The sequence below is a fragment of the Pleurodeles waltl genome, chromosome 3_1 (assembly GCF_031143425.1).
Source record: "Pleurodeles waltl isolate 20211129_DDA chromosome 3_1, aPleWal1.hap1.20221129, whole genome shotgun sequence".
Taxonomy (NCBI): domain Eukaryota; kingdom Metazoa; phylum Chordata; class Amphibia; order Caudata; family Salamandridae; genus Pleurodeles; species Pleurodeles waltl.
Genome location: NC_090440.1, coordinates 1,374,419,132 through 1,374,433,212, shown reverse-complemented (window position 1 = coordinate 1,374,433,212; position 14,081 = coordinate 1,374,419,132). Strand labels below are relative to the sequence as shown.

The window sequence follows — 14,081 nt, the reverse complement described above, 5'->3', positions numbered from 1 at the left end:
GCCGGCAGCCCCACCTCCAAATCACTTGAAAAGATGTGCCCCAGGGAGGTGGCATTCCTTAGGGCTGTGGGGGAGCCAAGCAGCCTCCCTGCATTCACTTTAATAGATTTGCCCAGGAGAGGTGGTGGTCCCCAGGGCTGTGGAGGGGGCGAGCAGCCCGTGATGTTCCATTTGTTTAAAGGCCCGGGGAGGCGGAGGTCCTAAGGGCTGTGGGGAGGCTGGGTAGCCACCTGCATTAATTTGTTTAAAGCCCCGGGGTGGTGGCAGTCCCCGGGACTGCGTGGGAGCCAGGCAGCCACCAGTCATCTCATTTGTTTAAAGCCTTGGGGGTGACGGTCCCTGGAGTTGCAGGGTGCAGGGGGGCCCCTGTGTTACAATTTTTTGAAAGCCTTGGGTAGATGGTGGTTCCCAGGGCTGCAGTGGAGCCAAGCGCCCCCTGCATTCAATCTTACTTTTGAGCTCTGGGTAGGTGGCGGTCCCCAGGGCTGCCGAGGGGCATTAAAAGTGGCAATGCCCCAGGACTTTGCACAACCGGGGGCTTCAGATTTAACAAGTGTGGAACACATTGTTTGCTTTTTTTGTTTTTCATTTTTTGTCACAAATCCATCACAATTTTGCAGCACAAATGTTTTTTAAAAACTGTGGTTTTCTACCCATACCAAGCTAAGGGGTCAGGGTGTCCCTACCCTGGCCCTGGTCTTATTTTTTTACTTTTTCTGAGATTCGTCTGAAGCTGAGTCCCAAGATGGCTGACAACACTTTCTGGTTAAGTTTTGGCAGCCATTCAGAGTTGTGCATTTCTCTGCACGAGCTAATTTGTATTCGCAAATCCTTCACGCCTCTAGATATCTATATTTCTTTTTCTTTTAGTATCTCAAAAAATACTGAACTGATTCACACAAGAAAAAGGCTTCTTTCAGGAACAAAAGCCACCTCTCTGCCAAATTTGGTGTAATTCTGTTACGAGGGTATGGGTACAGGGTGGTAAGGGTGTTTTTAGGGAAAAGGGGTGTGTAGGTTTAAAGGGTGCTAAGAGTTTTTTAAAAAGGATGAGATGGGGGAGTTTTGCCCAACTAAGAGAAATGTAAATATATAAAGGTATTAATATATTAATATTTCAAAACAAAAGTTGAGGATAGGAGGTTCCCCTTCAAAACATTTATCTATGTGTGAATATATGGATACACAGTGAGGGTAGCCACTCTGTAGCTATCATTAGGGTGAGCAGGGATAAGCTTTTTGGGGATTTTTGTCCCCCTAATAACTTTGCAAACGTTTAATGAATTTCTGCGAAACTTTGTAGACTTGCTGCCTCTGTTTCAATGTCTTAGTAGTGAAAGATTTACAGCATTTAGTCAAGAAGGTGTAAAGAAGAAATGGGCGTCCCATTGATAAAGTAAAAGTATCTTTATTACACACCCACTACTCAGTACTATGCAACAATTTACAAATATACACAAGTTAATGGTATTTCTTTTGGATGACATTGTGCAATCATTCTTGTATCTCCCAAGGGAAGATATAAACCATCAACCTACACGGCAGAACATTCACTTGTAGAATAATGTAATATTTGACTATAACTTGGGAGTGAGAGCACCTGATACTGGCTATAAAGTACCTCTACTTTGATCACTAGTGGCTGTTAGACTTATTACTCAAATAAGCATTGACAAGGAACATGTCTAAGCAGGCTGGAGTGGTTAACGTTGCTAGGATTACTCTCAGCATGATCAAAACAGTCTGTGGGCCAAAGTTCATCATATTGAACATAAAATGACGCACAGTTGAAGCAGCCCCTAAAAGACACCACTTGGTGGTTAATCACAATGCAGTACCATCTTGCACCCCGAGAGGGTGTCTGTAAATTTTAAAACTCATTTAGCATATCATGCTATAATTTTAACTCTAGATCCTAAGGAACTTAATTATGGTAAAAACACCTGTAATTACAGCATTTCACCCCTAGAGGGTGTTCACCATTATAAAAATCCTGTTATTATTATCATTCAGGCCACAAGGACTGCAGTCATTATCTTCTGCCCTAAAGGGTGCAGTTCCAGCACTCCAGAATAAAAGTTTCAGCTGGGGTTTGGGTTAAAACACATCAGAGCCCTTGGGGGGTATCATTTTCAAGTCCCACCCAAAGTAGGGTGGGGACATTGGGCAACTCCTTGGTGGGAGGCTGCACTCCTCCTGCAGCCCTCTCATCCATTGGTGACATGTTGGTGGTGACCCCACCTTCCTGGGGCCACCACAAGCCCAAAACGGGTAGCTCTGGGGGTTAAAACATGGTCCAGGCCCCGCAGGGCATTAAGGGGCACTCCTCGCTGGAGCGTGCATATTACCTTTCTGGTGAGTTGCCATTGGCGGCCTCATGCTACATCATCAAACATGCTGGGGCCTCCTCTTCGGAGGTGTCTGGTCCCACCAGGACACCCCTCCCCACATCAGGTGAGCTCCTGTTGGGGAAGCAGACAAGGGAACCCACCCCCAGCCTCTGCCGCTGGCTTACCACGTGGCCTGCACACTCCGATGCTGGTGCTGCAACCAAAACTCTGCAGCGGTCTTCCCACTCCTGCAGGCAGACCATGAGGAGACAACCGCAAGGGGTGGAAGCATGCGTGCACTCCCCCTACCTCGTGTTCATCTGTCTGCACATTTCTGCAGGCAGACATGATCCATGGAAATGGCCTGCCAGGCCACCTGCGGGAGTGTGACAGCACCCCCCCACACACACACTGATCTTTGACCACGGAGCCCCAGGGATGACGTCCTGGCCCCCTCTCCTATGGGCAGAATATTCACAGGAAGTGCAACAACACTCCACAGCTTGGCTTTGTTGCAGGGTTCTGGGATGGGGTCCAGGACACTCTTTCTCCATCTACAAGGGGAGCACGACAGCGCTCACTGGCTTTGGTCCTTTGCAGGCCCTGAGATGGGTTCCAGGGCCCCTCTGCCACCTTCGAGGGGTATGACAGTTCCCCCTGGTGTATTTTCTTTGTGGAGCCCCAGGATGGGGTCTGGGCCCCTTTACTCATCTTCACACAGTGTGAGATGGCACTCCCTGGCATCTGCTTTGACAGCTAGCCCTGCCCATAGCAATTGCCCATCTTCACTGGGAGCTCGACGGTGCTCCCTGGTTGCTCTTCTTTGCGGGCCATGGGATCTGGTCCAGGACCCCTCTCCTCATCTTTGGGGGGCCAGACGGTGCCCCCTGACTTTACTTCCTTGTCGGGCCCCTGGATGAGTTCAGGGGCCTCTCACCTTCAAGGGACCACAACGGCATCCCTTTATTACCACATATTCTTCGCCAGGGACCCACACTGGCCATCCCCGGCTTGGTTGTTCCTTCGGGCAGCCCCCGAGGGCTCACTCTCCTTGCTCCCGAGCCCAATCTGTCCCCTAACTGTCCCCAGGAGTTTAAGGGGGCCAGCTCACTGGCTCTGCAGTGTGCCCCACTGGGTCTGGGGTCATTCAGGGGCCAACTCCTTGCCTAGTGGGCGGTCTGGGGGTTCTTCCTTCTAATTATCCATGGTCCCCATCTTCAGTCCCAGTGTAGTGTCCTGCACAGAAACACAGCCAAGAGAGAAAGCCCTCCCGTTTAAGTGGGGGTGGAAGTGTCTAGCAGAGCTGCGCCTCTGGCCTATCCAGATGTGCCAAATCATCTCTCTGCCCCTGTCCTTACATTCCTAAACAGTCTTCTGAAATAACTCACAATGGTGTCGTCCAGGAGTTAGTTGCCACATGTGCCCTGAGAGTCTGAACCCCTCCTCCCTGACATTCCTTTCAGGGTCTCTCAGGCCATGTTACAGCCACAGAATGACAGCTGGTTGATTGATGCAAGGCCCTACTCGGGCAGCTGGACAGAGCAGTAATTGGTCCTAATCCTGAGATGGGTCAGAGAAAGATGACATTCCTGAATGGTCCATAAGCTGTACAAATAGGCTATTGTAACCTACTGCATTGTTATTTTCATACAGGTTAAAGTGTACATTGGTGCAACTCTGGAGTATGTGGACCCAAAGAAAGTGAAGTTGCTTCCTAGGCCAGCCTTTCCCATTGACATATAATGATGTGTCACTACAGTGAAAACAGTAAAGCACACTGACTATCCCTTACATATGTACACCTATCTCATAAGGCCTACTCCATGTCACCACTCACTCTGCATGGTCCCTTCTGCACCAGGCTACCTAAGTGCGCTTCTTGGGCTGAGCATGCCAAGAACCTACCCCGCGCAGCTCTCACAAAGGTGCACACGTGTTCACATGTGATCACGTGTAACCAGCCCTGGCCCTCCTACCCTTGCTGCCTCACAGCAGCCTTTGCTTAACAAGGCAGCAACGATGGTAAAAACATGCAGTCCATTTTACCACAGTTTTACTGGGGGTGAGCCCCAAACTATGAGGCTCCCTCACAGTAAAAGGTCAAAAACCAAGTGATCCAAAAGAGAAAAATCAGGGTGGCCCAGATAGTTAGAATCATCTTCTCACAGCAGTGTAAGTATTGTTTAAGTTATAAGGCATTTAAAATTAATGGCATCTGCCACTGCAGCACTTTCATAGAATTTCACAAGATTTTGGGAAACTACAACGGCACATGGCTCTAAACTTATATAAAATATATTAACAAATATAATACATTTCCTACCTATTACAACTTAACTAAAGTGGTAATTAGTAGGCACTTACAACTTACCTATATCTAATGCCTCAACACTAACCACAGGTAGTGAAAACAATATGGATGCCTTTTCATTCTCTAAAAACAGCCATTTTCAATAATATACTGGCTTGTCATCGACATGTACCACGGTACACTGCAAAGTTAACACAGTTTACCATGGCCCAAAATATAACAAAGGCCTACCTGGAGAAATGCAATTGAGCGCAATTCACTGGTTTGCGCTCCTCTACACACCATTATCTACATTGCTGCTAAATTTCACAGACATCCTTATACCACGCCATTGCACCCCTCATCTATATGCTATTCCACTCTACTCCTCTCCACTGTATGAGATTCTACTTTATGGCACTCCACTTCATGTTATTACACTGTACGCAATGCCACTGTACACCACATCAGTCTACATCACTCCACTGAACGCCACTCCACAGGACGTAGCTTCATTATACACAATTCCACTCTATGCTTTTCTACTGTAGTTTACTCCACTCTACTCTGTTTCACTAAATGACACTCTACTCTACAATAGTCCACTGTACACTATTTCCCTGTATGCCACTCTACTGAACGATACTCCACTGTATGCCACTCTAGTGTATGGCACTCCATTTGATTGGACCTCACTCCAATGTGCACCACTCCACTATATGCTATTACATTCTATCTCCCAACACTCTGCACTGCTCCACTGTACGCTACTCCACTATACACTATTACACTCTATGCCATTCCACTGTCCAACACTCCTCTCTACGCCACTCCACTCTAAACTATTACAACACACACAAGTCAATTCTACACTAGTCCATTCGGTGCTATCACTGTGTATGCAACTTCACCCTATGCCTCTCCAGTGTATGCCTCTGAGGTGTATGCCACTCCGCTATATGCTGTTCCAGTATATGTTATTGCACTCTACCCAATTCCACCATATGCCACTCCACTGTATGCCACTCCATTATAAGCTACTCCACTGTATGCTACTCCATTCTACAACACTCCAGCTTATGCCACTCTACCCCACTCCATTCTGCGCTACTCCATTGGACGCCACTCCACTGTAGGCCACTCCACTGTATGCTGTTACAATCTGCCCCCTTTCAGTGTATGCCACTTCAGTATACATCACTTCACTATATGCTATTCCAGTCTATGCCACTCTACTGTACACCACTCCACTGTACGTTATTCCACTGCAAGCCATTCCACTATACTCTACTCCATTCAATGCCACTTCAGTGTACACCACTCCGCTCTATGCTACTCCATTCTACGCTATTTCCTTGGATGCCATTCCACTCCACTATACTTCACTCCACTCTACGCTATTCCACTGTATGCTACTTTACTGTACCCTACTCCATTGTACACTACTCCAGTTTACACCACTCCACTGTGTGTCACTCCACTCTATGATATTCTGCTCTCTGCTGATCCACTCTATGTCCCTCCTCTGTACTCTACACTATTCCACTGTATGCCACTCCATTATAAGATATTACACTGTACAAAACTTCAATATTTTCCCTTCTACTTTATGGTATTCCACTGTACCCTACTCCCCTGTACGCCACTCCACTATATGCTTTTACACTCTACCCCACTCCAGTCTACACCACTTCACTGTACACCATTCTCCTGTACGCTACTACACTATATGCTATTACACTCCACGCAACTCCACTGTACGCTACTACACTATACGCTCTTACACTCTATGCCACTCCACTATATGCCACTCCAGTCTACTCTAATCCTCTCTATGCTATTCCACTTTATGCCACTCCACTGTAAGCTACTTTACTCTATGCCACTCCAATGTACTTTCCCCACTCCATACAACTCCGCTATACATAAGTCTACTACACTCTGTGCCACTCTACTAGACTCTATTCTTCTCTATCCTTGTACATGCCACTGTCCAAATTTGCACTAAACTATGTACCTGTATACACTCTGTTGTACAACACTCTCCTCAACTCTGACAGTTTCCAACACTGTACTACACAACACTCCATGCTACTGTATGAGATGCCACTCTAATTTATAGGTTTCCTCGACCCTACGCTACACCACTTCAATGTATACCACTCCCCTCTATGTTAATCCATTGTACTCTACTCCAGTGTACACCACTCGACTGTATACCACTCCTCTCTATGCTATTCCACTCTATGACACTCCACTCTTCTATACTCCACTGTATAGCATTCCACTGCACGCTATACCACAGTTTGCTACTCCACTTTACGTTAATCCACTCTACTCCACTACAATGCACGGCACCCCAATCTACGCAGATTCAATGTATGGCATTCTTCTCCACTCCATATAACTCTATATAACTCAACACTATAAGAGTCTACCACGCTTCGTGGCACTCTATGACATTCTACTCTACTCTATCCCAGTACACTCCTTTGTCTAACACTCTAATCCACTATGCAACCCATGTGTATACAACACAGCACTCCACTCTACTGTACGAGATTTCACTCTAATTTATAACAATTTATTACCTACGCTATGCCAGTACACTCTACTCCATGCCACCCTTCTCTACAACACACCAATACACTCTACTGCACTGTACTCAACACTACATTACTCAACTCAACTTGACTCTGCTCCACTGTACAAGACTTTATCTTACTCTATGCTACTATACAACAATTCATTGTATGCAGCTCTACTGTTTCACACACTACGGTACTCTATGCAACCCCACTCAAAAGCACTCTACTTCACTGTATGCCACACTACTGTACTCACACACTGATGCACTCTATGCAACTCTAGTCTACAGCACACTACTACACTGCATGCCACTTTACTCTACGCTAGCCTACATCACTTTCCAGTACTGTGCAGCTCCCCACTACACTCTACTGTACAACATGGTACTCCAATTTATGACACTTTACTTCACTGTATACTACACCACTCCACACTTCTGCACTCCACACCACTATAGCCTATGACACAACACTCCACTCTATGACACTTTACTCTACTCTACAGTACCCCACTCCAGTGTACTCCACTCCACTATACTCCATTCTACTGTACTTTACCCCACTCTACACCACTGTACTATACTCTGCTTTATGCCACTCCACTGTCTGGGACTGTACTCCACTGTATGCAACTCCACTCTATAACACAGTACTACACGCTATGCCACTCTAAGAGACTCTACTCCACTGCACTACACTTTATGACACTAGATGATACCCTACTCAATTTCTCTCTATGATCCCCCACTTCACAATATGACACTTTACTCCAGTCTATGACACTCTCCTCCACTTGACTCTTTGACACTCCACTTGATGATACTCAATTCTGTGACATTCTACTTCACTGTACTCAACTCTAAAACACTCTACTCCACTCTATGTTAGTCGACAACAACTCATTCTACTGTTTGACATGGCATTCCACTGTACAACTCGCTGCTTCCGTCAACGATACTTGACTTCATTTTATGAGACACCATGCCACTACAGTAAATAACACTGTACTACACTGTACAATCATTACTAGACTCTACTTCACTCCATTCGATTCCAAACTACAATACTCCACTCTATGACAATAGACTTTAACACACTCTCCTCCACTGTACTGGACAACATTCAACATAATAACTCTCTACTTGCGATCCTGGATTCTACGGTTGGAAACACATATTCATTGAAAAAAAATTAACAAATGAAATTCATTGAAAAAACAAAGGTTAAATCTGAGTTATAGTTAGGAAAACATATTTTCCCTATACAAACCAAGGGTAAACTACACAAACATTAAAAATTCTAAAGTTATAGTTACAACTTTCATTTACAATTTATCCACCACCTTCAAGTTATTATAAGTAGCTGACCTTGTTACACACTCTTTTCAACTTGCTAACCAGACAACAAGTGGGGAGGAGGTTAAAGAAAAAAACTTGCTAAAGGAATATTGAAAGTGGGATGCCAGCTTGTTTGTTTGTATGTTTATATACTGAATGTCTAAATTACAAATGAGTACAATCCTTAGATTTGCAAAGAGAGAGCTATATCAGAAAGAGAATGTGATTTTGGAGTTTCCTCTGTCATAATATAAATGGTAGTGAAGATTCCACCTGAGATTCTCTTCTGTATGTACCACTGCCTGCATAAATCAAATTATTTTCCATTACAAGCCACCTTAAAATCTTGCTCTCTGTTCTGTCAAACCAAGTTCATTTGGATCAGCCATCAGTATGACTCACACCAGAGCACTTCAAGAGAAGAACCTTATATGGCTCTAACCAATTCTGAATGTAGGCAGACGCTAGGTTTTCCAGATAGAGCAGCAGTGGGATCATCTGTGGGATTATTCACCACCACATGGTTACCCAGGACCTAATTAGAGCAAGATTTATTTAATATTTCTTACCTTTCAGCTCTAAGAAACTAGGTCAGGAAGAAACTAACCCCACTAGTGACTTTCAGGGGTGGGGCCATAGCCCCAGAAACAAGCCAACTGATATATTCTGTGAGGGGTGCTAGAGGTACTTTACTTTTGCATTCTAGGTCCATCCAGTATCTTTGTATTTCTATCAACAACAGCAATTTTGCATAAATTCTGTTTCATCCCAATGGAGACGGCAGATAATGTATTCTTGTAGTTTGCAAATTATCCAAGTTCAATTTCAATCAATTTATTTTCAACATGCATTTTTTAGCTGTATTTATTACTGTCCTCCGTTGCTCCTGAGTCTTTTGCTTGATGTGTTACAGTGTTTTAAAGAGCTTGGTAATCTTGTAGATGTATCTATTTCAAGAGCTAGCTCTATCTGCTTTTGGAATAGTTACAACCTCTTCCAGTTCTCTAGCTCTTTGCATAGTAAGAAAAGGATCACAACTGGCCTCTCCAGAAACCTCCTGGTTTCACAATAAGTAAATCTGTTTTTGCTATGTGGTCACCAGACAAACTAGCAAGGATATGACTCATTATGAAACTATTACATCGAAGGAGAGGTGTATCATCAATTATTTCTAAAATTATATTTGTGCAACATTTTTCTGATACCGCTAACCTGGCTCTTAAATCATTATAGTGTATACAGTTTAAAGTGCTTTTTTCACTATTTAACAGGGTAATCTAGGGAAAGTCTAGTACGGATGTGCAAAGTAATACATCTTTTCTTCTGCAAACATTAAAAATAGTTTTTTTAAACCTTGCTTTCTTTGTGTAGGCCAAAAACATTGTCTGCAAATGTAATATATCACACAACCTTGGTGTTTAGCAACAGTATTCAACGTTTTGAAAAGGTTGAGTGTGAATTGGGGTAGGTTTACTAACTAAACACACCATGTCTAAGTCTTTCTCCTAAAATAAACTTTGAGGGGAAAGGATGAAATCTGCCCATACTTTAATTTTACCACTTCAATAAATGGTCAAATAACATACAAGTATCAGTTGCATCAAATCACATTATCTAAGACATATATCAAAAACAGATAAAACTGTTTGCTGCATCACTTTTGGCACTCTTAGTTGCTCCTTGTGTAAGACCATACAACTATATTCAGTGCCTACTAAGTATATAATTTGGAGAGAAATCTGAAGACTCAAACTAGGATATATATAATTGTACTTTAGCTATATGAAGTTCCAAAATGCATTTACATTTTACATCTTCAGCATAAGGGTTTAGTGATTTCTGAGTTACAGCTTTAGTTTACACAATTATAAATTGTGAGGTGCAAGAAAATGATAATCAATCATTAGAAATATAATTTTGGATCTATCTATAATTTATCTGAACAAAGTTTCTAAGTATATGAATGTGAGGTAATTCTCTCCATAATGATCCCAAGTATCATTGCAAAAGAAAGGATGACTGACTCTCAGAATTACAGGGTCTTGAAGAAGAAAATCCCTTCACAGCAATACATTCAGCAGCCAGTTGCATGGAAGTTATGGACTAGGCCATAGGTCACATATTCATTAATCAATTATGTTCTTGTTGCAAATTTCACATTATGTGACTTTATAAATGGGAGCCTAAAATTCAGATTTTTTTTATTTTTTTTATCCCCTTACAAATTATGCATTGCAATCAAAACAATGATAATGTAAAAACATATTTCGCTAGGAAGATAAGTAAAACATAATCTTTTTTTACCAATTTTGTGAGCACTGTACAGCTCTGAAGCTCAACTTTACTTACATATAGTGACTTGTAGGGGACTCCAAAAAAGATAAAAGGAATTGCAATTTTGATCTCTGCAGAGCTGCCATCATCCACCTTGGGTGTTTTGGAGTCATTGTGCCAGAATGGATACAAGAGCTCTCTGGAGTGGGCTATGAGAGAGAGAGACAAAAGTCACTATTCGTTTTGAATGTCAGGCCTCACACATCTCAATTTTACTTCCAGATTTTGGTGCTTACCCTTTCATGTGAAGCAAAATCATTACCCATACTAACACCTCAGGGAGTTCCACTGGCTTCCAATTTACCAATGCTCTCAGTTCAACTCCCCCGCACCCACAATCACAGCAATTTACAACTATGGCCATGCCCATCTGAACAGTTGCAGCTCCTTGAACATGCCACCCAGACAACTCTATTCTGCAGGAATCCTACTCGCACACATCCAATGCATCCACAGGACCACATAAGGAGAATTTCTTTTTCTTACACCGCTCCGAAGGTGTGTAATGACCTTCTGCTCTACCTCAGTGTCTCCCTCTGTCTTTTCGCATTCTGCATGAAGCTGAATAACTGACTTTTCAATAAACCAACCACGAAAGGCAGTGCTAGGCACACACACCTGTGCAGTGCTAGGATGCCCTTGCAGGTGAATTTACAAATATAAGTAACATACTGTAAAAGCACTGATTAGATGAGCCGGCGTACACTCATAAAAACACACAGATTACAAACAATTACATCTACACACAAAGGCAAACCAAGACAGGCACCACTCATTCAAACCGAGACATGTACAAAGAGACAAGCACAGCAACATTCACAGTGGCACACAGATACACCCACACACAGGGACACATCCACATACCATCAAGCAAACACACCTAGACATGCACACACAGGCACACCTACAAACATGTGAAGACACCCACCTCATCCCAACACACTGACACACACACACTTATGCAACTAACACACAGCAATACAGATACACTTGTAAATAAAAAGGCACCGATGAACACACACACAAACAGAAACAAGCACCTCCAGCCATGCATAGGCAAAGACGAAGGCAATCACACCTAAACACAAATGAACATCAAGCCATGCACTCCACTTCCAAACCCAGATTCATAAAAAACACAAACTTATTTACATTCACACTGGCATAAAAATATGTGCACACACATGGATGCATCCACATACAATTCAATAAACACACCTAGATATAAATGCATGTACAGGTACACATATAGACAGTTGAAAACACCCACCCCACCACCACACACTAACTACACATAGGGCTTATTTATACTTTTTGGTGCAAAACTGCACTAACGCAGTTTTGCACCAAAAGGTTTTGCACCGGCTTGCACCATTTTTTAGCACCAGCTCGGCACCATATTTATGGAATGGTGCAAAGGGTAGGCTAGCGTAAAAAAAACAACGTTAGGCAGGTTAGAGTCAAAATAAATGACTCTAACCAGATTAGCGTCATTTTTTGATGCTAGGGGGCATATTTATCCTCCGTTTCCACTGAATTAGTGTCACCTTTTTGTTACTCTAATTCGGTGCAAAACTAACTCCATATTTATACTTTGGGGCTAAACTCGTTTAGCGCCAAATTTAGCGCCAAATTTAATGCCTACCTTGCATCTCATTAAGGCAAGGTAGGTCTCCACTTCCAGAAAATGACTTTAACTCCATAAATTTGGCACTAGACGGGTATAGCACCAAAGTATAAATATGGAGTTAGTTTTGCACCGAATTAGAGTTTAAAAAAATGACACTAATTCAGTGCAAACAGAGTATAAATATGCCCCATAGACCTTTCACACTTAGAAATACAAATACACACACAAGAATTCAGTGATCGCCCTCTTGAATATGAAAACAAACTCATCCAACAAACTCATCCAGTCACTCACACACACACAAACATAGAAACAGATGTGCAGAAACACATGCACAAAGAAAGACATACTCAAACACGGATGCCAAAAAAGACACTCAGACACAACTACAAACATGGACACAACAAACACAAGGGAGAACATACAAATTCACACAGGCGCAGACACACAATCACACTCACATCTGTGTGTACTCATGTGTTTTTTTTTACCAGGGGCGTAGATCCCTCTTGTACCTTATTAAGCTAAGACACAAGACATTAAACTGTGGAATCATGCTAACGCCCATGTCAAAAAATCTGTGTCCAGTCTTGATTAGTAAATCAATAGTACAGTGCCTAGCTCTGGAGCCCACATCAGTGATGCTCTGCGCAGCCCAGAGTCCAACTGTTCCAAGCTTTAAATGTAACTTGCATTGTTGTGTAGAATTCTGTCCCCAACATTTGAGGTCATGTATGGACCACAGTGTTGGTCTGTGGAGGGCTCACCTGGAATGCACTGCTAACGTTCGCCGGATTCACTCAAAGCTGCGCCTGCAGGAATGTGTCCACATTGGTAAAATGATCATTCTGTGCTCTTCTGTGGGAGGAGCGGTTTGGGCAAATCTATAGTACTGTAGTAAACACTGGAACCAAAATCAGGGTTATTGTGGCCACAGTGTGTGTATAGGGGCATAACTGCTTTATAGAGTTGCATGCCCAGACACTGTTAGAAATGAGGTATTTGGTTGAAAGTCAGGTTATCCCCTGTTCAAGCAAGGACCATCACTCTAGTCAGGGTAAAAGAGATTCACCCTCAGCTAACCCCTGCTTACCCCCTTGGCAGCTTGGCAGAGCAGTAGGCTTAACTTCAGAGTGCTAGGTGTAAATTGTACCAACACACATAGTAACTTAATGAAAACAATACAAAATGACACAACACAGGTTTAGAAAAATAGGAAATATTTATCTAAACAAAATAAGACCACAATGAAAAAAATCCACAATACACAAGTCAAGTTATCAATTAAAAAGCAAAAAGATGTAGTTTATGTAGTTTAAAACACACACTAACACTGTTAGCGTGAAAATGTACCTTGGATGTGTCAAAAATAACCCAGCACGGGCAAGTGTGCGTCAAAAAAGAGCTTGCGATGCGTCGATTTCACTCATGAGTGAGACCTTGCGTAGTTTCTCCTTTTGTTAGGTCGGGCGCTTCGTTTCTTCTATCTGCAGGAGAGTGATGCGTCGATCCGGTCAGCAGTCTCGGGTCCGGGCAGGCCTTGCATTGTTTTTACACGCCTAGCGGTACTTG

General features: G+C 43.2%; 1 protein-coding gene across 1 annotated transcript in view; it reads right to left on the bottom strand.

Annotated features, from left to right (window-relative positions):
* The window catches only part of TECTA (tectorin alpha), a 333,031-nt gene that overhangs the window by 300,989 nt on the left and 17,961 nt on the right, over positions 1-14,081 (bottom strand). The window contains exon 3 of the mRNA XM_069221517.1: positions 10,895-11,028. Within this exon, the coding sequence (XP_069077618.1) occupies positions 10,895-11,028 (134 nt within the window). The remainder of the gene's footprint in view (positions 1-10,894; positions 11,029-14,081) is intronic.